Genomic DNA, 25513 nt, shown 5'->3' with positions numbered 1-25513 from the left:
TGGATCTGATTCAAGGGCACTTAACAACAACACAACAATTTCCATTGAAACTATCATGCTCGTTGGATTAAAACTTGTTTTAGCAAAGAGCCTAGCACGCCACCTCTCCGTGCTCCTATGCATCTACATATTAAAAAGTCCTGTGACAGTAGGCACAGCTCAGACTTGGGAGTTACGCAGATCTGAGTTTGAATTCAGATAAGAAAGAAAGATGAAGCTTTCTGCTCCTGTGAAGATTTACAGCCTCGGAAATCCTGTACAGGGTCACTATGAGTCGGAACCCACTCCATGGCACATAACAAAAACAACATAAAGGCTCACTATAAGTCAGAACCGACTTGAGGGTACCTAATAACAACGGCTTCTTTAACAATTACAATTTCAGCATCATTTCATTCTTCCTGCCTTCCAGTCAAAACCATCCAGGAACATACTGCTAAACATATAAATGGATGTAAGCAGCAGCTATTCCATCATGTAGCATCACAACTTCTCTTCTGTGTCCCCTACTATAAGATCAGAACTGGACTGGGAATCACAAAGTAGGCAGTTCAAACCCACCAGATCCACTTCGGAAACCTTATACAGCGTCACTAGGAGTCAGAACTGACTCCATGGCACTTAGCAACACCATAGACCAAGTTGCATTATCCAACTGTGAGATTCCTTTAAACCATTCCCCTGCTCCTAAGAAGCATGATTCACTCTCTTCACTTTCATTACCAGTATTAGCAGTGAGCTTTCTTTATCAAGCAGTTTCTCATAGATAACGTTTTAAATCATTTTATAAGAGTCACTGCATGCAGAACAATGAGGAGAGAAGAACTGAGGTCATTTGTTAGGCTCACTCACTAGGTAAACAGAAGGAGAGTCCAAAAAAGGTCTGAAGACAAGAGTTTACACAGAGATGTTGTTTTTAAAAAGATCTTCCTGCAAGGTAGCCTTGCCTGGCATCTGAGAATTTCACTGCTAAACTGTTCCCTATACTGATATGAAAATTTCCCTCAATGATAAGGTTGGCTAACTATGCTGAAAATGTTTGTCCAAACAACATGGTTTATGTTATACAACTTCTTTCCTTAGAGAAGTCTGGAGTTTGAACTGTACTAAGCAAGGATGCCCACATGACCAGTGTAAGACGCTGCATCTCCACCAAGCTTTCTGGGGAGACAGCAAACACTTTGTATGTGTTGTCATACAAGTTGTTGCTGGAAGAATCAGCACACTTTCAGGAATTTTACTGAGAGAGGACTCTTAGAAGCTTGCATTCGGTTTCCTCTGGACTTTATCCTATGTGACTTTTCCCTTTGTTGATTTTGCTTTGTACCTGTTTTTTTACTGTAATAAATTGTAGCCATAAGTATTAGACTTTATGTTGAGTTCTGTGAGTCTTTTCAGTGATTCATAAAACCCTGGGAAGCTCCAATACAGATTCAGTGCCCCTATGTGAACTCTGAGAGTTCAGGTTGTGGATCTAGGTACTCTGGAATAGAGAAATGATGTGATCATTTATGGAATTTTAAGTATTAAGGGTTTTGTGAGTTATTAACTGTTACTTAAATTTGAATCTTGTCACTCCTTGGAGGGACGCTATGAGGTGGAACTGACTCGAGGTCACTTAACAACAACAAAGATGAATGTTATTTTGAAAAAAAAAATCATGAATTACTTTGTAATTAATAACAATAATGATAACGTTGTTATTGTTAAGTGCTGTTGAGTCGGGTCCAAATCTTAGCGATACTGTATAGGATTTCCAAGGAGCACCTGGTGAGTTTGAACCACCAACCTTGCAGTTTAAACCTACCTTGTGGTCGAGTACTGCCTACAGCACCATACTTGTTATTGTTGTTGTTAAGTGCCGTCGAGTCAGTTCCGACCCATAGCGACCCTGTACAGGATTTCCAAGGGTGTAAATCTTTACGGGAGTAGAAAGTCTGATCTTTCTCCCACGGAGCGGCTGGTAGTTTCGAACCGCTGACCTTAAGGTTCGCAGCCCAATTCGTAACCACTACGCTACCAGAGCTCCTACTAGGACTCTAATAATAATAATAGCAAATACTTACACAGTACTTACTGGTTACATTCCAGGCACTCACCTAAGTATGGTAAGACTCTTACTCATGGAATCATTATAACCACTCTCTAAGGTAGATATTAGAATGCTCCCCATTTGCAGGTAAGAAAACTGAGTCATGGAGAAAACTGAGTTATGGAGAAAATCAAACCAAACCCACTGCCACTGCCACTGTCATATGAGTCAATTCCAACTCATAGCAACCCTGTACAGACTTTCTGAGGTCATAAGTCTTTATAGACGCTGAGAGTCTGATCCTTGTCCTGAAGAGTGGATGGTGGGTTTGAATGCTGAACTTGAGGTTCAGTGTATGACCTACAGCACCACCATGACTCCTGAGTAATGAAGGGATTAAGAAATGTGCCTTGTGTAATTTACCAGGTATTTCACAGGAGAAAGATGAGGCGTTCTGCTCCCGTAAAGATTTGCAGCCTTGGAAACCCTGTGCAGGGTCACTATGAGTCAGAATCAACTCCAAGGTACTTAACAACAACAACAATACAAGGTAACTTAGTTCCTAAGCGTCAGAGCTGGGATTCACACCCAAGCAGTCTGGTTCAAGTCTGTGTTTATAAATGTGAATTACTCAATGATTTCTGTTTGTTAATAGGGGTGAAAAAATTATTACCTGGGAGCATGGTAGCTCCATAAACTCAGCACTGGACTGTGAACTACAAACTCTATAGTTCAAGTTTGCTAGTTACTCCACGGCATAAAGATCAGGCTTTCTGCTCCTATGAAGATTTAGTCTCAGAAACCCTAGACAATGTCACTGTAAGTCTGAACCGACTCAACAGTACTTAACATCAGCAACAACAACCCACAAAAGCATAGGCAGTCATCTCTCAAAATGCTTTGATTTCCTGTCTCTGAGTTAATAAGGTCAGAGTCAGTACGCGCTTTCAGTGCTGTGGCTTAAGTGTTGGGCTGCCAAGTGCAAGGTCAGTGGTTCAAAACTACCAGCCACTCTGTAGAAGAAAGATGAAACAGTCTGCTCCTGTAAACATTTACAGTTTGGAAACCCTACATAGGGTTGCTATGAATCAGAATTGACTTGATGGCAGAGTTTGGTTTTAGAAGTTGGGTATAAAAGGAGCCCTGGTTGTTGTTGTTGTTGTTGTTACGTGCTGTGAACTCAGGTTGACTCATAGTGACCCCACACAGGGTTTCTAAGGCTGTAAATCTTTACGGGAACAGAAAGCCTCATCTTTCTCCCACGGAACAGCTGGTAGTTTCGAACTGCTGACCTTAAGGTTCGCAGCCCGATTTGGATGGGTCTTTTTACTTTTTTGGTGTAAATTAGGTATAAGGAAGCCTGTGAGTTAAGCATTGAGTTGCAAACAGCAAGGTTGGTGGTTTAAACCCACCAGCTGCTCCCCTCCCCAGGAGAACTACTGATTCTTGGAAACCCTATGGAGCAGTTCTGTGCTGTCCTATAACGTTGCTATCGGAATTGCCATGAGCTGGAATTGACTTGATGGCAGTGAGTTATTTTCGTTTGGGTTAGGTGTAGCTTCATGATCCCTGTCTGAAGTTCATCATCTATAAAATAGGAATAACAAACCCTTCCTGATCATCATAAACTAAAACAATGCAGGCTGAATGCCTGGCTCATAATAAACACACAACAAACAGTATTATTCTTGTCATTATTGCTAAGCAGCATTTGTAACTAAAAGGCTTCCTGTGCAAATTCCTATGAACTCCCCAGAGGAAAGAGAGACAGGGACAAGCGGTTGGGAAAGGGGAATGGTGGAGGAAAGATGAGAGAAACATTTAACAGCAGTACTGACATCATGAACCAGGGACTTTCTTTGTTGAGGGGTCTTTGAAAATGAGAACTGACATTCACAAGTTAAATGCCAGGTAACATCTTTGAAATATATTTCTTTTAGGATTCCACATAGGGAAATACATTTTTGAGGCTACAACAGTATATATGTTGTTGTTGTTGTTGTTGTTAAGTGCCGTCGAGTCGGTTCCGACCCATAGCGACCCTGTACAGGGTTTCCGAGGGTGTAAATCCTTACGGGAGTAGAAAGCCTCATCTTTCTCCCGCGGAGCGGCTGGTAGTTTCGAACCGCTGACCTTAAGGTTCGCAGCCCGAGTATATATGCCATGTGTAAATTGTATTTGAAACAATAAATTCATAAATATAATCTTTTACAATGTTCTATGTACTCTGTTTTGCTCCTCTTCTTTCTGGTGTGGTGCTATGGGTTAATGCACTGGACTGTAAAGTCAGTTTGAACCACAAGGTTGGTGGTTCAAGCTCACCAGCCACTCCTCAGAAACTCTCTACAGAGCTGCTGAGTTGGAACTGACTTGACACTTAGCAACAACAATTTTATAGATTATTATTTTTTAAATGATGGCACTAATCCATGGAATTTATTTTATAATGAGTTATATGACGACAGTTTGGGAAACATGTCTTTGACAAGCAATCACCTTTAATTCATATGGCAAATTTAAGAGGTAAGCATTCTTTCCTATTTTTCAGATGAAGAGATTAAGGATAAATAAGAATCAGTTATTTGCACAAATCCCCCAATTCCTAAGTGGCTGAGCTGGGATCCCAAGTTTGACTCCAGCTCATTTTCCTTACATTATTTTGCTGCATGAGATCCTTAAGATTTTAATTGGCTGATGGGGAAACTAATGACCAGAGAGGAGAAGAGACTTGCTCAAGGTCACGCTGGGATTGGCGACAGAGCTAAAACTGAAACTAGATTCTTCCCAGAATTCCGCACACCCTGACACTGAAGGTAGGTTCCTGCGGGCAGGAAGCTCTTTTCCCACCATTGGTTGCTCCCTTTACTCCCTTCATCCTGTGTTAAATGAAGCTGAAATCAGCACAGGAACCATGCTCTCTGGACAAAGCTGAGCTTACTGATGGGGTAAAACTGCCTCTCAAACATTTACTAGTAAGAAGTATGTCATTCTGTGCACAGTTGCTTCCATTGGAATTGAAAGCCATGTTGGCTTAAATTAAAAGCAAAACTCTTGTTTGCTGCACCTCTCTGCACACACAGCAGGTCTTAGCCTAGTTTCCAAGATACATTCAATCTTAATTTAGCATAGCTTTGAATCTCCTTCTCTCTCCTTTCCCAGTTCAGAAGTAGGGTGCTGTCAATATTAGTATTTGATGCCCACAGGGGAGAGTAACAAAGCTCACCAGTGGGAAGTGGATTTGGGTATATTTAAACTGGGCCAGGGCTTCTTAAAGTCCTCTTATAAGAGACTTATAAGAACAATAACATTAGCAGCTGTCAAATGTTAGACCCTATACACAAGCAAGTCCAGCAGAAGTGGTGCTAAGGAGATGGAGGATCCAAGAGCAGGTCAAACTAGAGGGCTACGTCAACAACATAATTTAGGGCCACTAACTAATTCCTGGTGTAGTGCTGTAGGATCAACACTGGTCTGTGAACCACAGGGTCAGTAGTTCAAACTCACCAGCTGCTTCTTGGAAACCCCTATACAGGATCGCTATGAGAGGAAACCGACTAGATAGCACTTCACAATAACAAGAGCTCCTGGTGTGGCACTGTAGGAGAAGCAGTGAACTGCTATCCATAAGGTTGGTGGTTTAAACCCAACAGCCATTCCTTGGAAACCCTATACAGAGTTGCTATGAGTTGGAACCGACTCAACGGCACTTAACAATAATGACAAGCAGAAGGAAACTTGTTTGCACAATAGTTCAGCTGCTAACCAAAAAAAAAGTTGGAGGTTCAAACCCACACAGTAGCTCTGTGGGAGAAAAGACCTTGTGATTTGATTCTGTAAATATTACAATCTAGGAAACCCAATGGGGCAGTACTATCCTGTCATTCAGGGTTGCTATGAGTCAGACTTTGTTGTTGTTGTTGTTAAGTGTTGTTGAGTTGATTCCGACCCATAGCAACCTTGTATAGGGTTTCCAAGGGGAAGCTGGTGAGCTTGAACCACCGATCTTGCAGTTCAAACGACTTTTCAGTCTGACACATTAGTCCACAGTGCCACATCAGGACTCTGGAAGTCAGACTTTAGTGGCCAATAAAGTAGAAGGAAGGGTTAACATTAGGACCAAAGGGAAGTCAACAAAATGTCAAAAGAGATGGGGTCAAGAGTCTCATTTAGGAGGTAAGACAAGGCTGGGAGTGGGATTCAGGCAGGAAAGACAGAAATCTAGGTGGGCTGCAGCAGACTAGAGCAGAGAATGAGGAATGAACAAAGGATGTAGTTCAGAACCAAGAGAGAAGACTTGGGCTTCCTTCTGACATGGAATCTGGGATGTGGTAAAGGTCAGACCAGTGGCTAAAGAATTCTACAATTAGATCGAAGTAGCTGTGAAAAGGGGACTAAATGGGACTCCTCTCTCTTGCAGTACCTGGGTGCCTAGTTTGGTTACAAAATATAAGAATATTGAGTCTTTCGCAATGTTAACAAGATCCTGTGGTGGAGCCAAGTAAGAGTCATCTCTGTTCCCTTGACCAGATAAACATCTCAACTCTCTTTGCCTCCATGGCTCCCCCTAACCCAAGCCCCATCATCTCTCTTTTGCATTACTGCAATAGCCTCCTGCTTAGACCTTTGCTTCCTAGAGTCTACTCTAAACACTGCTTCCAGGATGATTCCACTCAAGCATTAGTCAGACCTGGTCACTGCTCGGATCACCACTGTCCCATAGTTCCTCATGTAATAGCCTGTATGTATCCCCACCCATATTACCTCTCTGATCTTCTCCCCTACTCCAGACAAACTGGTTCAAACCATTGTTTTCAAATGACACTTCTGCTTCCAGGCCTTTGCATCTGCCATTCCCTTTTCCCCATGGCTCTTCTACTTAACCTCCTAACTTGCTCCCTTATCAACTATAAGTCTTTACTCAGTCTCATTTTCTCAGTGAAACCTTCTCTGCGATCCAATTTTAACACTGCTCTAACCTCCTATTCTAACAGTCTCTATTCCCCTTTCCATAGCACATACCAACTTGAAACAATATTTAATGCACTGTTCATCATCAGTCTCCACTCTGGGATGTAATCTGCATGACAGGTGGATGTTTGATCACTGTTTCAACCCCAGTATCTAAAAGACTACCTGGCACACTACAGGCATTCAACAAACAGCTGATAAATACAGAAAATTCCCTTAACTCTCCAACATCCGCTCCTAGCATACCTGGTCCCTCCCCGACACACTACTGGTTATACAAGTTAATGTTCTAACCTCATGGTGCACACTTCATATTCTTTTATTTCCATGCCTCCAACCTCACACTCTATGCCTTTCTTTTCCCCTTACCTGTAAACGTCTCTTTATCCCCCAAGGTCCAGGGGACCAGAACTTCTTCCACTAAACCTTCTCAGTTACTCCCTGATTGCAAATTTTCTCCTAATCTCAATAATCTCTACTTTAAATGCCTTTTCTCTAGCATGTCACAATTTATTTTGAAAGTGATCTAGTATGATTTCTATTCCTTATTAGCTCTAACAGGCTAAGAATTCCATTTCTTTTCTGGTTACAATTAACACTGCTATAGAAGGCTATGTTCCGATGTAGCTAGATCATTCCTCACCCAAAAAACTAACAAAACAAATCAAACCCACTCCACAGAAGTGACTCAGACTCATAGTGACCCTACATAAGGTTTCTGAGATAGTAAATCTTTACTGGAGTAGAAAAACTCATCTTTCTCCTGTCAATTGGTTGGTAGGTTTAAACTGCCAACTTTATGGTTAGCATCCCAACACCTAATTCATCAGTACCATCAGGGCTTTATGAATTATTTTCCAGACCTCATATATTTCATGTTCCCATAAAATAGGACACACTGTAGAGTATAATAGTCAAGAGAAAGAATGGGCACTGGAGTGAGGTAGATCTGGATTCAGACCCTGGGCTTTTCTACTTACTAACTGTGTAACTTTGGTTAAGTCACCTAACTTCTCTTTACCTCAGTTTCCTTGGGAAGAAAACAAGGAAAAGCTAAGAACTAATAATTTGTTGTTTTCATGGTCCAATCTAGTGCACAGATTCTCAGATGTTCTGATGCCACCAGGCCCTTCCTAACCCTCTTACAGTCCTTATTACGTGGATCATTCAGTCTAGTATCAGAATTGTAATTACCTGAAAACACTGAGCAAAACTGCAAGGAGGAAGTGTCAGCTGATTCCCAATGTAGAAGAGTAGTCAAATGTGGGGACTAAATCTTTTCCCTGGCTAATGGGGCCCTTGTTTCTTATACTCTAGAACAGGGATGGAGAACCTTTTTTTCTGCCAAAATGTACAACATCATTCACGGGCCATACAAAATTATCAACTTAAAAATTAGCCTTCTATGTTTGGTCAAATGTTCACTCAACTTACCTCTAATGTGATGGCTGGAACTACAGTTACCTTGGCAGGGCCAGATCAAATGTTTTTGGGGGTCGTATGGCCTGCAAACTAGATGTTCCCCACCCTTGCTCTAGAGCATGGGACTTACAATGAGGACATTCTGGCAGAATGTGGCTACAGTACTTTGATTAGTTTGGGAACGAAAACATTTTCTTTTACATTTTTGAAACTAAGTCTTAAGGGTACGGGGCTAGGAGGAGAGAAGATAAATTGAGTTAAATTGGTAATGAACTTCCTTCTCCAAGTGCTTGGAGATGTTCACCTAATCTGACTCTGAATAAGCTATTTGGCTGTCTAATTAAACAAACCAGTAATTTCCTTTTTGACACCTAGACTGCTTGATAATTTTGGGGTAACTGTGATTCTGTTTCCATTACTGCTTTTTCTTCCTTAAGTGAATTTCTCATTTGGCCTCTGGGATAAGAGCGTGGAGTAAATTCTCATTATTCCCCAGACCCACCATGGCTCTTTATACCTCCAAGTCTTGGCGTATACAATTCCCTCGGTTGGGAATGTCTCTCTGAGATCCCTTCTACTCAGTGAAATCCTATTCCATCTTCAAGTCCAAGTGCACAGTATGAATGGGATGAGGGAAGGAGCTTGTGGACCCTCAGTGAAAATTAACAACTCTTTGAACTGTCCTCCCAGAGCTCTTTCAATAATTAATAATAATAATCAGCATGAGTCAGAAACAACCAACACAGAGATGGGGGACGAGGCAAAGAAACTATGCCAACCCTCCACAATGGGAAGTAAAATGAAACAGAAATGGATGATAATTCTGGAACCCTCAGTTTCAAATAAAAGGATGAGGAAGTGACTCATACACTAACTAAAAGAAGAAACCAAAGGAAAACAGAGGAGACAAACAGAATGGTGAATTGTCAGCTGTCCCGACAGCACAGCAATTCTGAAATTTTGCAAGTAGTGTTCCAATATTGGCAGCAATCTGACAGTTGGCTCCACCTGCCCTGGACCACACCAGCGTTCACACCACTAGCTAGTGACCAGAAAGCAACTCTGTCCATACTGCACAGCTACACCTATATCTCCTGTAGCCCACCTACTTGGCAAGGGCCACCACTGGTCCTGCACCACTTGATCAACGATACACAGCAGCTGACACTGTGTCAGCTCAACCTTCTCTTAGCTACTCTACATGAAAAGCAAACAGAGAATGGTATACATATTCCCATCCTCTAGCACAGCCACCAGAAGTCAGGCAATGAGCACCTAAGTGCTATCAAGGTAGTGAGCAGAAAAGCACATCAACCCTGCTCTGCATATATGTCAAAGCAAAATGAAGCACACCCACACACAAAATAACAACAACAACAAAAACCAAACATCTGGGCAAAACATACCAACATACAAATCACCAATTAAATACAAATAATTTTGGGTCTCTACATTGTCTTGAAGACCACAGACAATCTTGAATGTCACAGTTCACATGAATAAAAAGACAGAGTGACTCAAACAAATTACCAAAACACAGAACAAGAAAATATTTTTTGGGGGAAGAAATGACACTAGAACTACCTGAGAAGGAATTTAAAAGAATGACATTTAGGTTCTTGCAAGGCATTGAGAGAAAGATCAAAGAAAATGTAGATGAAATCTAGAAAAACAAACACAAAATTCTAGAAGAATCAGGAAGAACAAACACTAAAGAAACAAAAATCAGAAATCATACAAAAACAGCAAATAGAAATCCAGAAGATTAACACTAAGATTTCAGAAACAGAAAATGAATTGAAAGGGCAAAGGAGTCAACTAAATCAATGAAAGGTAGAATTAGTGAGACTGATCAAATCAATCAACGTAGAAAAGGCTTCTAACAAAATGTCTGATAAAAGGTCTCCAACAAAATAGGAACAGAGGGAAATTCCTCAGCATAATTAAGGGCATATGAGAGAAGGCTTCAAAAAGTGCATTGAAAAGATAGTGATATTTTTCCATCAACTATTTGAATACAAACCAAAGGCCAACATTAGTTTCAATGGAGAGAAAAAATGAGAACATTGCCCTTGAAAAAAGGAATCAGTCAAGGTTGCCCTTTATCACCACTTCTATTCAATACTGTATTGGAAGCCAGAGAAATAAGGCAAGGAAGAGAAATAAAAAGCATCCAAATTGGCAAAGAAGAAGTAAAACGATCTCTATTTAGGTGATACGATACAATTAGAAAATTCCAAAGGCTCAGCAAGAAAATTACTGGAACTAACTGAAAGATTCAGCAAAATGGTAGAGCACAAGATTAACATATAAAATTTGTCCAGTTCCCTCACACTAATGAGGAGTCTGAAAAGGAAACTGGGAAAACAATACAAAAGATGAAATATTTAGTAATACATCTAACCAGAGATTCAAAAGACCAATACAAACCAGAGGTTCAAAAGACCTATACAAACATTTAACAACAAAGACAAAGAAACTACAAAGCACTAATACGAAAAACAAAAGTTGTTGTTGTTAAGTGCTGTTGACTCATAGTGACCCTGTACAGTGTTTCTGAGGAACAACTGGTGAGTTTGAATTGACAATCTTGTGGTTTGCATTCCAGTGCTGATCCTACAGCACCACATGGAAGAATACTCATATACCATGCTCATGGATAGGAAGATTTACTATTGTGAAAATGGCAACACTACTCAAAGCAATCTACAGATATAATACAATCCCAATTCACTTTCCAACAACATTTTTAAAAAAAGATGGAAAAGCTAATTTCCTTTCCACATAAAAAACTTTATATGGAAAGGAAAAAGATCTCGAATAACCAAAGGATTATTGAAGAGGAATAAAGTAGGCAGCATCATAATTCTTAATCTCAAAATTTACTATATACCCACAGTTATTACAACAATCTGGTACTGGCATAATGACAAACACATGGACCAATGGAACTGAACTGAGAATCCAGAAGTAAAACTATCCAATTATAGACAGTTGATGTTTGACAAAGGGTCAAAGTCCATTCAGTGGAAAAGACAGAGTAGTATCTTTAACAAATGATGCTGGCAAAACTTGAAATTCATTTGCAGAAAAATGAAACAGGACTTAGTATCTCACACAGTTTACAAAAATGAATTCAAGATAGATCAATGAAACCAAAAAACCATAAAAAATTAGTGACAAACTTAGACAAAAATCAGAAACCATACAAAAACAGCAAATAGAAACCCAGAAGGTTAATACATGGCATGAATATACTTTCAAACATAATTAAAATTCACAAACAGCAGAAAACTAATGAGACAACTGTTGTTGACATTGTTAGGTGCCACTGAGTTGGTTCTGGCTCATAGTGACCTTGTACAGGGCTTCCAAGGAGTGGCTAGTGGGTTTGAACCACCAACCTTATGAATAGAAGTCCAGTGTTTATTCTATAGCACCATACTACGACTTCAAGCAGATGACTTGGACCTCCTAAAAATGAAACATTGATGTGTACCAAAAGACTTCACCAAAAGAGTAAAGAGAGAATATACAGTCTGGGGGAAAATTTTTGGCAACAATATATCAGACAAGGGACTAATCTCTAAAATTTCTAGAAAACTTCAAGACCTCATCAACAAAAAGCCAAACTAATTAAAAAACGGGCAGAGAACATGAAAAGACACTTCACCAAAGAAGACATTCAGTGGCCAACAAACGAAGACATACATGCTTGTGATCATTAGCTATTAAAGAGATGTAAATCAAAACAACAATGAGATATTATCTCACCCCATTAATAACAAAGTTCAAAAAAACAGAAAGCAACAAAACTTGGCAAGGGCATGGTGAGACTGGAACGCTCATACACTGCGGATGGGAGTGTAAGAGAGCCAAAGCACTGTGAAAAACAGTACGGAACTTCCTTAAAGAGTTGGAAATAGAATACCTTATGATCCACCAATTCCAGTAGCAGGTATAGAGAAGAAAGAGGCATGCCATGAGTAGATAATGCGCAGCCATAGCACTGTTAGCTATAGCACAGAGATACAAACAGCCTAAATGTCCATCAACAGACACATGGATAACAAATGCTAGCACACATACACCATGGAATATTACACAATGTTAAAGAATTATCATGAATGTGTGAAACATTTCATAAAATGGATGAAACTGGAGAATTTTATGCTGAGTGAAACTGCTCACAAAATGACAAATATTATATGAGACCACTAGTATAAAAAGTCAAAAACAGGTTTTCACATAATAAGAAAAAAGGAAAGATTTTTCATGGTTATCAAGGCTGGAAGGGAAAGGGCGAGTAAATCACTAACTAGAGGGAAGACATATATTACATGGGGGAAGGGGAAGGCAATATATAATAAGAGGGAAGTTAGCAAAAATGATGAAGCACAGGAAGACACTGAGAGGAGTGGAAGAATTTAAGGCAACAGAGGTAAACATGACTACATACACAGTCCTGCAAAAACAATAATAACAATAATCAGAGTGGATGTAAAGGTAGACATGCAAGCTAGAAAGACAATAGGATTATCCACAAATACAAATAGGTTTGACAGAAGGTACTTCCATAACTGTATTTACATATGCTGCAAATATGTCTGTAAATGTGACAAACTTATTAAAACTTCTCAGTCACAGCTAACTACCTTGAGGAAATGAGTCATTAAGCCTAGGGATTCAGGACTATAGTCTCAGGGGACAGCAAGGTCAGTTGGCATAACATAGTCCACAAAGACGACGCTCTACATTCTACTTTGTTGAGAAGTGCACGGGGGCTTAAAAACTTGTGAGTGGCCATTGAAGGTGTAGCTATTGGTTTCTCCCCATCTGGAACAAAGATGACTGAAGAAAATAAAAGATGCAAGGAAACAATTAGTCCAAAGAATTAATGACCCGGAGACAAAAAACAAAAACCAAGATGGTGCCCAGCTACCATTTCCAATTGCTTTGAAAAGGGTCACATTAGAAGGTCCTACATAGAATAGGAGAAAAATTGTGGAATCAAGCTCAAAGCCACACACACACACACACACAAAAAAAAGGCCAGGTTTACTGGTCTGATGGACACTGGTGAAACGCCCAAGACTATGGCCATTAGTCACCATTAGGACTAAAGGACAAATGTGGCTCAGTGTTCTGCCAACAACAGACCTATAAGTTGAGCAATAACACTATGCACTCTTAGAACAATCAACCAATCAAGATAAAAAAAAAAAGGCAGCATTTGTCCACGGGCAAAGTTCAGAAGGCAGGAAAGGTTAGGAAGGAAGGAGGAATCGAAACCAGAAATATAGGAAGGAAGTGGAATGAGTGGTGTTACATTGTGAGGACTGGAATCAGTAACATGAAAAAACTGGGTATAACTTTTTGAATGAAAAACTGATTTGCTCTGTAAATCTTCATCCAATTTACAATTAGAAAAATGAAAACAAAACAACACTAGCAACAAACCACTCCCCCAGCCCCCGCCCAATCGGACACTTCATAAATACTCCAGTGAAACTCACACCAACAGTTCAAGGAAGGAAGATAGCAGCTGTTTTAAAAATGAGAAAACTCTGGCTTAGGGAGATAAAGTGACTTGACCAAGGTCACAAACCTGGAACGTGGTGCAGTCAGGATTTGAGACCAGGTCTCCTCACTAGACTTGGAAGTCCATGTCCTGTCCACTCTGCCACAGTGTCTGCTACACCTCTGTCAGAGTACATGGCCACTGAGTTGTTGTATTTCCTCATCACCTTTGTCATTGGGATTCATTCTAGAGTAATGCTTGGCATATGGAAGGAGCTCAGCATAGTCACAGAATGAAGCCTGGAATGAATCTACACAAGAGACACTGGGTCAGCCTAAGCCTCTAGTTGAGAATGGAGCTTAAATTACAACCTTTGCTTTCTAAAACGCATTTACTGAATGCCAAGTGTGTGCCTGAAACAATGCCAGCTCCTCACTGCTCCAACCCAGGCTGCAAACCCTACTTACACATTTGTCACATGGCAATAGCCTTCAAAAGATCAGAAGGAACCCAAGGGCTGCCTCTGCCTAACAGGTCCCAAAGAAGATGTGTGTTTACATAACCCAGTCAATTCTGTATTTATTTTGGATATTAAACAGCAACATAGAAGCTGCTGACATTAACCTTCAGGGGCAGAAATTGGTTTAATGGACCCCATAAAAGTTATTATTGATGGCAGCTGCATGTGATATCACTGTGACCTCAGCAAAAGCCTCCACTGCTATCAATACTGGTGACAATTACTATTGACTAATGCAAGGTCAAGTTAATGCTCTGTGGCTGGAGGTTGCTGGGGTTACATCCTGTGTTTCATATGTATCTGGTAAGGGTCTCTGAGAACTTGGTCAAACATTCTTGGTGGTCTCAACTGAAAATTCAGTATACTTGTTGACTTAAATGGATGGGGGCAAAGGACTCAGATAAGATACCTGAGTTCAAATCCACACTGTGTTGATTTACTGCTATAGAATCAACAGTTGACCTTGTTGGAGCCTCATTTTTCCCCATCTGGGACTTGGGAATATCATAGAATTGCCATGAGGATTATAGATACTCACAGATACAAAGAGGCATGGTAGATAGTAGGCCTTCAGTGTGAGGTTGCTTGCTTCCCTCTACTGAAAAGTAGCCACACTGTTTATGCTGGCTAGCAGTTCGAAGTGTAAGTAAGCCCTGTTCTGATCTTTGATGATCTGCAATCTGTCACAGAAAGCGGAAGATGGATGGATGGATGAAAAGGAGAGGGGGGCAGCAGAGAATGATGGAAACAGAGCCTGGCTCCAGCTGAGCTTCACACCTGCCTCTCATTCCTTGGCCTTGGTTTCCTCAAAGAGCATTGTAAATCTAATTAATGAATAAACGCAAGTCATTGGTATGAAAACTGTCATTATTTTGTTTTTGTTTAGTGCCACTGAGTTGGTTCCAACTCATAGTGACCATGTATAGGTTTGATGGCTGAGTTTGAACGGCTGACCTTGTGGTTCACAGTCCAGTACTGATCTTACAGCGCCACCATTATTTAGACCTGAGTGTTACAAAACCTTGAATATAAATAACTTCCCAACTGGGAGCAAGAAGACACACATGTGGGAACATTTGGAGTATATGGGTTTGGGGAGACCAAGTCAGGAAGGGCTATGGAGGCAAGGGGCCTTCTCACCTCTGGTGCTTGCCCATCTTCTCTGAGTACAACAAGCTTTAGAGTGCCATGGCTAGAGTGGACATGGATGATTTGGAAGAGAATGACATGATCAGGGGAAGCAGGTGACCATTTCCTCATCTCCATGACCGAAGGCAGAAACTCTTCAAGCTGGCTTCATACGTCAGAATCAGCCAACAGAGGCTTAATTCAGCTATAATTCAGCCCTCAGGGAATATCCAATCATGTGGGCGCTATGTGTCTCACTCTATGATGATTTCATAGGAAACCGATCATTTGTCATATGGCAAGAAGCCTTCAAAAGAGCAAACAACCCAGGAATTTTGCTGCAGAGAGAATTAACTATAATAACTAGAGCTATAAGCACGAGCAAATTGCTCAATAAGCAAGATAAGCACGGGCTTACTTGTACTTAATTACTAATCTATAGTGAACAGTCTCATGTGAAGCTATTCACTATAGATCATTAAGTAAGCACAAGTAAGCCTGGGCTCACCTAGCTTACTGAGTACTCTGTCCTAGCCAGGGACTGTAAATTTGAAAAGAGGCTTTGATTCTGTAGCAAGGTAGTGTGGGGCTGGGAGAGGGACATTCCAACCAGACCTATATGCAGAATCTTTGATGTGGTGGAAAACGGAGAAACTGTTCCCTGCAGATTAGTAAGGACCCCTGTGCATTGTCATCCCGCAAAGAGCCCACATTTGTAGTCATTCACTTAGAACCTAGCATCTCAGATCTAGAAGGGCTTGCAGAAACTCAGCTCAGTTATTCCCTAAAAGTGTTTTAGGATACAAGTCCCACTAGATGTGCTGAGAATAAGAAGTTCTGTGGTCAAAAAAATCAGGAAAATTTGTGTATCTCTCTCCTTGTTGGTTAGTACATACTGAATGAGTCCTGGCTTGGTGCTGGAGGATAAGCACTCAACTGCAAGGTCAGTTTGAACCACGAGGTTGGAGGTTCAAACTCACCAGCTGCTCCTCAGAAACCTCTGCAGGGTCTCTGTGCATAGGAACTGACTTGATAGCACTTAACAACAACAAAAGCCTATTAGAGACTCCGAGAAATTCTGCAGTCAAGAATCCTGTTTAAATGTGGTTAACCCAGTGTAAACCTACACCATCTGATCATAGCACAAACCACACCCCTACATCTAAGACATTTCCCTCCACTCCCTATTCTCAAAGGAACAATGGGAGCGTAGTAGGATACGATTTGGGCTGCTAACTGCAAAGTCAATAGTTGAAATCTACCAGTCTCTCCTCAGGAGAAAGATGAGGCTTTCCTCTCCCATAAAGGTTTGCAGCCTCGGAGACACTAAACTGGGTCACTGTGAGTTGGAACTGACTCCACGGCTTACTACCACCAGCACCACCCCATATTCTCAGGCTAAAGGAGCCTTGTTGGCAGAGTGGTTAAGTGCTTAGCTACTAACCCAACCAGTTGTTGGGGTTCAAACCTACCAGTTGTTCTGTGGATGAAAGATCCCAGCCATGGGAACCCTATGGGAACACTATGAACTGACTTCATGGCAACGGATTTTATTCTCAGGATACAGGAAATGCTGATCTCATTAAACCTTTTTATTTTATAGACAAAGAAACTGAGGTCCCGAGAAACGATGGAGTTCCTCCAATGCCACACCACGTGTCAGTGAAAGACTTGGAGTAGAAATCAGGCTTCCTACCTCCTAATCAGTATCATTTATAGGTCTCCTCCTACAGAACAGTGCTTCAGTTCAGTGGGGGGACATGGAGAGGAGGGACTGCTGGCTGGCTGGGTGGGGTCATGATGGGAAGGTGGGTGAGGGAGTGCAGATGGTCCCACGACAGAGACGAAAACCTTCAAGTGTTCAGATCTTTTGCCCCCTCACTGGCTCGGCTGGGGGTCAGGAGACAGTGACACTTGCAAGCCAGTCTCTAGCATCTGCTGCTCCCTTACCCCTGGAAGGACCCAGGCTGCTTAGGAAACCATCTGACTCATCTGGGAAGGGTAGCAGAATAGACCTTACCTACTCTTCTGCCTGATTCCACATCTGGGGTTTGGTCCATCATAACTCAACTAGAGCCTTCTTTTCAGTGACTATTTTCCACATCCTCATCTTTGACCTGATTCCTGCCTGGCCCCTGAGGCAGTATGAATCACCAACCCCAAACCCACTGCCATTGTGTCTATTCAGATTCACAGTGACCCTGTACAGGGTTTCTGAGACTATAAATCTTTACAGGAATAGAAAGTTTCATTGTCCTCCCACAGAGCAGCTAGTAGATTTGAACTGATGATCTTGTGGCAAGCATTCCAGTGCTTATCTTACAGAGTTACCAGGGGCTCCTTTTGTTGTTAAGTGCTGTTGAGTTGGTTCCGATTCATAGCGATCCTGTATAGGGTTTCCAAGCAGCAGCTGGTGGGTTTGAACCACCAACCTTGTAGTACAAACAGATCTTGAGACCCAGTTATCCTATAGCGCCACACTGGAACTGCTTTTAGGGACCTGCATTTGGAGCTGGAAACCAGAAAGGGACACCGGGATCTGACTTGGTTCTTTTGTTCTAATCCATAACTCAGATATAAAAGCACCAACAAACCCCCCTCACTTCCACTGGGCTTCCAATAAACAAAGCTGTCCAGCCCCCAGCCAGCATCAGGAGCCCCCTCAGGAACAACCAGGGTCAGCAAAGGTGTCTGGAGCTATTCAGGCATAAAATACCACAGAAGCACCTACAGAGCTGCTCTGAAGCTACGGAACCCCTCAGAGATCAGCCAATAAAGCCCACAGCAAAGCAGGACAACCGTGAACCAGGGTTCCTTCTCCGCTACCATAAGAAGGAAACATGTGAATTCACTGCCATTTCCTCCTCCCACAGTATCTCTGGTCTTGGAAGAAATTGTGGCAGGGATAGGAGTAGAACTAGGTCAGAGACAGCACCTCCAAACAGTGTGATGAGGTCATGGGGAAGCTGGAGCGAACCCTCAAGTTTTAGGTTATTTCAACACGACAGAATTTCTGTTTGGAAGCTATCCTCTGATCAACCCAGGAAACTCAGGTGGGATAGTGCCCAGGGCAACTTCTCAGGACTGCCAAGCATGTGGAGGCTGGAGACTGAACAAGCAGGATTCCGGCAGGACCGAGGCAGTGCCGATGTCACGGTGGACATGCTACCAGAAGAGGCTTACGGCTGGCCCCAGTTCCCTCCCTCTGACACAAGCACCTCACAAACCTTAAGCCAGCACTTAAGTCTCTCTCCAATCTGCAGGAAGGAGCAGTGACCCGTCTCTGGCAGGTCACTGATGGATGGCTATTACACTTGGCTATGCAAAAAGGCTTTTGACCGCAAAGAGCAAAGCAATTTTTTCACCAAATTCACCAGAGCCCCAAGGCTGGAGCAGAAAATCAATATTGTAATTCAAACCCCAGCCCGGTGACCTGATGTCTGGCCTGGGCCAAGTGGGCCACTCACCCGTCTCGGTGTTCTCATGCTCCGTGTCAGTGAGCGTGAGGTTGGAGTTGGCCCGGCTGGACAGACAGGAACTGCGGCCTGACCGTGTGCTCCGGCCCCACAACCGCACGGGGTGCTCAGGAGACAGGACGGTGTCGGCTTCCATGTCGGCATCAGAGCTGGCTCCCAAGGAGTAGCCACAGTGGGGGAGGCCGATGTCGGTCCGGTACAGGGTCCCATGAGGGGGCGTCACCTCTCCAAGCCCCAGCTCCCGCAGCGTAAAGTTGGTGCCTAAGAGGAAACACAGGTGAGCTTGGTTATACTGCTGAGACGGTTAAGCTTCCTACCAAGAGCTGGACTCCTTTCCCCCAAGGCTTAGTGTTCTGTGAACTCAATGAGGTATTCCATGGCCCACGTCTTTGCTCAAGCTGTTTGTTCTGCCCAAAGTGTTCATCCTGCTCCTTTCCACCAGCCCAAATCCTCCTTTAAAACCCAACTCACAGGGCACTTCCTCTGTGAAGACCTCTCTAATACCTATTCCCATTACAGAATGAATCCTTTCTTCCTGTGGGTCTGTCTCCCCAGCTGGAACACCACCTCCACAAAGCCAGGGACCATGTTTTACTCATCTCTAAATCCCTGTGCCTCAAACAAAATCCCATACTCAGCAGGGGCTTGATTAATGTTTGTTAATTAAATTGTGGGTTTCAGGTCTCCTCTTCCAGTTCAGGGAGGGCTTGCCAGCAAGCAGCACGGCTAAGCAGGGACCACAATGTCACAAAATGCTCCCTGGGATCCCAAGTTCCTTTCTGGCCAGGTCAGGAAAGCCCAGAGCATGAAAGTGAAGAAGTTGGACTTGTACACAGGAAATCAACTGCGCCTTCCACTTCCTCACACCAGCTGGGATATGATGGGAATCAGCGCACAGTCAAAGCCGGGCCACTGATGACTGGGTCTAAGGAGGGCTCTGGAAGCCTTAGCATTGGCCAAGCCTGAAGTCTGGGGAAGACACAGATGAGGCACGTTCACCCCGGGATTAGTATTCAAATGAGAAAATGGTTACATTCACTGTAAAAGACAATCTTGGTGTTACTCCGGAATGTTCATGTATTCTCTATTCAGGGACTGTGTCTCCCATGTTTCTTACATTACTGGGAGTGTTTTGTGGGGCGGGGATTCAAGAGAGAGGTGGACAAGGCACAGAGGGCCATATCCCAATTAAACCAATCATCTGGGAAATGGATTTATAGTCAGGTGGTTGTGTGCCGGTCAGTCAATTCTGACTCCTAACAATAGAAATAAACTGTCCCATAAGGCTTTGTTGGCAATCATCTTAGCAGTGCAGCCCAGTCTGTCTTCTGCTGACCTGCTGGGTAGGTTTTAATCGCCAACCTTTCAGCCAGCAGCTGAGTGTCGACCTGTTGCACCACCAGCATTCCTGTACACTGAGGAAACACCTACATATACAACAACTCTAGCTGCCCTGGGCCCTCGCTGGAGATTCAGCAATGACACAGGCACAGTGTTTATCTTTACAGAGCCATAGTCAACTGGAGAAGAGAAACCCAACTGGAGAAGATAAACCCAAAACACAATCAGAGGCTAAAGTTGAAAGTAGCAAGATCCATGGGCATTGCTTTGAGAGGTGGAAGTTGGGACATCTGGGTGGGGAACTCAGAGGAGAACATTTTGGATGATAGTGAATGTGCAAACAGATTAAGAAGAGAGAAGAGGTACAGGCTGGCCAGAATGTTCCAGGAGTCTAGCAACCAAGGGGCAGGATTCAAGGGGACAAAGCAGCAAAGGAAAGCAAGAAGGAAGTGCTAAAGAAAACATCCTATTATAATTTGTGTGTGTCCCTCTTAGCAAATAAACCCTATGCTCTCTAAATGTCATACTCATCTCTGTGTCCACCACCTACCACACTTGGTGCAAAAGCAAGTTCTCAATAAACATTAGTTAAATTAGCAGGTAAAGAAATATATACACTGGCCTGACTTTGGAGGATGGCTAAGGGGAGAGGGAAGATGAACAGGAAAACCCAATTAAGACACTGCTGAAATAAAAGCTGCAGAGGTCCATTGTACAGTGGGAAAGGGGTACCCTAAGCTTGGTATGCCAGTGGCACAGCCTCCAAAAATATTTCCATACTGTTTAATGTACAGGTGATGTCTGAGCCTCCTCATACTGAATGCTTACTCCCCTCCCCCTGCCATGTCTCCATGGCCAGTAACTAAACAGCAATGGACTATAGGCTCTTCTCTAAAAGGCAAACAGATATTCTGATGGGCCAGGGTCTGGCCAGGCCCAATGTTAAATCTTTTCAATATCACCCTTTTGGTTCACACTTTACTATCCTATTTTGGTGTCTCTCTCAGTAAAATAAAGCCCACACAGGAGTCTAGATTACCTCATGTGCTTCCTACCTCCTCTGTACACATTCCCTGGCGGTGACTCTGTTTGCCTCCTCATAATTTCCACTCCCCACCCTGTCTTGAACACCCATACTCTCCCCTTGTCCATCCCACATATCAGTGCTCCACTGGGTTGGCTCTCAAGAGAGACTGCTTACATGTTATCAAGAGGGACTGCTACATTAGGTGAAAACTAAAATGTATTTGCAAGAACCAGCCTGGGCAATACTCATTTCCACACAGCCTGCCCAGAACATCTTTTCAGGCCTTCAGACTGAGCATCAGTGTGAGTGAACAGAGACATCCTGGCGCAGAAGAAGCACAAGGTGGCTCTTGTGATACGGGAGTTTGGGAGATTTATTTATGAAATGTAAGACGTCTTCATGGTCTGTTGGCTCCTTTAGTCTCTTTACTGTGGAGCCTAGGACTCACTGGATGAAAGAACGGTGATCTTCAAAAAGGTCACAGCTGTGAAACAGCCATGGAGCAGGTCTACTCTGTAGTGTGAGGGTCCTGTGATTCAGAGTCAACTCAATGGCGACTGGTTTGTTTTTGTGTTTGCTTTATTTACTCTAGGCTAGTTACTGCACCAAGTGCTTTATTTAAAGTTCTCATTTATCCTCATGACAACCCTGTTCGCTGTTGAATCGGTTCTGACTCATAACAACCTCGTATAGGGTTTCCGAGGCTTGTAAATCTTTGCAGGTACAGAAAGCTTCATCTTTCTCCTGCAGAGCGATGATTAGGCTCAAACCACCAATCTTATGGTGCCTATCCTATGGAGCAACTGCTCTCCCAGTACTACCCAGGTAAAAAAGCTGAAGTTAGTAAAAATAGCAGAGGCAGAATTCAAATCCACATCTGTTTGATGCCAGTACTTGAGATTTCAACCACACACAGGAACAGAGCTAAAGATCTAAGCTTAGCAGCCTTATTAACGGCTCAACTAAGGCAGGGATCCAGGTTGTATGTGAGAGTGGACATAAGGCTGACACAGGAGGAGGGCACAGGTGTGCTGTCAGGTCATGGGGCTGTGGCTGCAGCAGTGGCCAGCTGCCTTCTGTGGTCACTTCCTCTGTGCCCCAGTCTACTCATATAAAATGGAGATCAGAACCGTTTCTATCTCATGGGGTTGCAGTAAGGATTAAATAACAATGCCAAAAGGCACAAAAATCGCACTGCCCTGTGCCTGGTTAGCCTGGTTTATGGAGGTGGAGGAAAAGGAGAGGAACAGAGGAGAATCGGGGTGGGCTGTAAGAGCCATCAGGCCTCGGTACTGACTGCCCAAGCATCAAAGAAGACTTAAGGCTCTGCAGACAGAAAAGTAGGAATCCTTGAAGCACCTGAGTGTGAAGAATAATAAGCAGTTCAGTGGGGCGGGGTGTGGAGAAGCAGGGAATAAAACTGCCTGGAAAGGCAAAGACAGCTTTGGGAAAAACATTTGCATGTCAACTTGCAGAGTTTAGAGTTCAGTTGAAGGGCACAAGATGGGCTGCAGTGCAGAGAATGGCCCAGAGAGAGCAGCACTGGGTGGAGGAGGGCTTGTAGCCAATCCTCCCAGAGAGACTGAACTGAATTGGAAGAAGACCAATACATGTATTTAGGGTAGGATTACTATGTAGGAAGTGAAGGAGACTGAAGTAGGCACCAGATAGTTCTCAAATTAAGTTTTTGGGTCTACCCATCTCAAGAATGTTTTCTTTTCAAGGTCAGCACGATGCTTGAGACAAAGAAGGTATTCAAGATATGTTGTTGAATGAATAAATCAATGAATAAAAACCAAAAGTAACATTTATTACTTACTTTGTGTCACCCTGCTTACAACTAAAACAGTCCATGTTGGTAAGTCCTAACATAGCTCAATTCAGTAGCTACTATTGATGTTCATTTAATGGATGAGGCGCCTGAGGCTTAGAAGAGATGGTGATGGCTGTGAACTCAAGTCCAGGCAGCTTGTAATGACATCATTATGACAAGGAAGAAGGTGACAGCGAAAGTGAATCACCTGTAGATTACCTATGTTGTTGTTCTTGGGTGCCACTGCCTTGATTCTTATTCATAGCCACGTCACGTGACAGAAAACGGCCCCGTGAGAACTTTATTGAAGATGACCACCCAGGTCTTTCTCCTAAAAAGGCACTGGCTGGGACTGAACCACCAACTTTTAGATTAGAAGTTGAACACTTAACTATTGTACCACCAGGGATGAGTTTACTATGTTGTTGTTATGTGCTGTAGAGTCGGTTCCACCTCATAGCAACCCAGTATAGGGTTTCTAAGGAGCAGGTGAGGTTAGAACAACAGACTGTTGTTCAAACAGACCTTGCAGTCCAGCGCATTCATCCTGAAGCGCCACACCAAGGCTCCCAAAACCCACAGGCTGGCAGTAACAAAACTCTTAATGGATCCCGCACCCCAGAAGCCATACTGTTCACCTGTGTGCACACCGGCATCCAAGCCCCGCCCTCAAGGCCCAGCCCTCACCTGCCCTGCAGAATTCCTCAGCTTCCTGCGGCACTAGGTCCTTGACGCGGCTGCCATAGGCCAGGCGGGCGTCCTGGTCATAGGCCTTCAGGGTCTCGCTGGAGCTATAGGACTTCTGCGGGGCTTTGCCCTCCTCGCTGTCGGCAGATGAGCTGGTGTAGCGTCGCTCAGCATCACGGCGCCTGGTCAGCGAGCGGTATGGCTTCCTCTCCTTCACGTCCATGGTCTCCAGCCCGCGCTCCTCCTCATCCACAAACAGGGTTCTCGCAGCACTCAGGGCAGAATGGTCTGCAGCGGGGGAGAAAAGTTGAAAAGGCATGAGATCCACCTCCAGGAGGCAAAGACAATATGCAGGTCTGTCTATGACTTCAACGGACTCTCCCAGTGGTTCTGCAAGGTGGAGGAAGAACCTCGGGTTCCGAGAGGTGAGGGCAATGTTCCACCACTATGCAGTCGGAAGTAGCCGAGGGAGACTGCCCCCACAGTTTCAGATGATGAATCCTGTCTCTTCCTGGCACTCGGCATATCCACCACGAAGATACTTCAGCCTCTTCCTAAGTGATCAGTATCATGGGAGCAGACAACAAAAGCTAGGGGGTGCTGCTATTCAGTAATCTCCCTCACCAGGAGCCACATCTGTGTTGTTCCCCTCACCTCCCCAGCTGGGACACAGTCTGACATAGAACTGAGATTCCATAAAGATTTGAGAAATGAATGACTACACTCAGGCGCTGGGGTAAGTACTTTGCATATATTATCTCATTAAATGCTCACAGTGGATTGGAGATGTTATTACTATCTCAGATCATTTCCTGAAATGAGCCAAGGTATAAACAACCATCACACACTATCCCCACCAGATACTGACTATGTGATCCTGTTATCTGTCTCCTCTTAGTATTATGTAAGCTCCATGAGAGGAGCCTTGCCTGCTTTGCTCACTCACGATCTAAAGCACATAGAGTGAGGCCTGGCACACAGGAATCAGTAATCAGCCAGTTGCTGTTGAGTTGTTTCTGATGCATGATGATCCCATGTGTGTCAGTAGAACTGTGAAGCCTATTTTCAGTGATCAATTGTGCAGAAGTAGATTACTATGCCTTTCTTCTGAAGCACCTCTGGGTAGACCCAGAGGTCTAAACTTTATGTTAACCATTTGCACCACCAAGAGACTACTGGAGCTCCAGCAAACCTACGGCCATTGAGTTAATTCCAATTTATAGTGACTCCACAGGATAGAGTAGAACTGTCCATAGGGTTTCAAGGCTGTAAATCTTTACAGCAGTAGACTGCCATATCTTTTTCCTGAGGAACAGTCCATGAGTTCAAACTGCTGAACTTTCAGTGAACACTCAAGCATGTGGTCACTGCGACACCATTGGTTTCAAGTACCATGGACTGCCAGAGTAACAGACAAATCTGGTCTGGAAGACGTGCAGCCAGAATGCCCTTAGAAGTAAGGATGGCGAAGTTTCACCTCATATACTTCAGGCATGTTATCAGGAGGAATTTGTCTCTGGAAAAGGACATCAGGCTTGGTAAAGTAGAGTGTCAGTGAAAGTGAGGAAGCCCCCCAGC

General features: G+C 43.3%; 1 protein-coding gene across 1 annotated transcript in view; it reads right to left on the bottom strand.

The window, feature by feature from the left end:
* The window catches only part of TENM4 (teneurin transmembrane protein 4), a 543700-nt gene extending 519482 nt beyond the window's left edge, over positions 1 to 24218 (bottom strand). The window contains exons 1-2 of the mRNA XM_006864983.1: positions 23936 to 24218; positions 19059 to 19328 (exon numbers count right to left, since the gene is read on the bottom strand). Of these exons, the coding sequence (XP_006865045.1) occupies positions 19059 to 19328; positions 23936 to 24158 (493 nt within the window). The 5' untranslated portion in view covers positions 24159 to 24218. The remainder of the gene's footprint in view (positions 1 to 19058; positions 19329 to 23935) is intronic.
* Between the last annotated feature and the right edge of the window lie 1295 nt (positions 24219 to 25513).

The sequence above is a fragment of the Chrysochloris asiatica genome, unplaced genomic scaffold, assembly GCF_000296735.1.
Source record: "Chrysochloris asiatica unplaced genomic scaffold, ChrAsi1.0 scaffold00074, whole genome shotgun sequence".
Taxonomy (NCBI): Eukaryota; Metazoa; Chordata; class Mammalia; order Afrosoricida; family Chrysochloridae; genus Chrysochloris; species Chrysochloris asiatica.
Note: the sequence above shows the minus strand (reverse complement) of the source record. Positions and strands in the feature narration are given on the sequence as shown.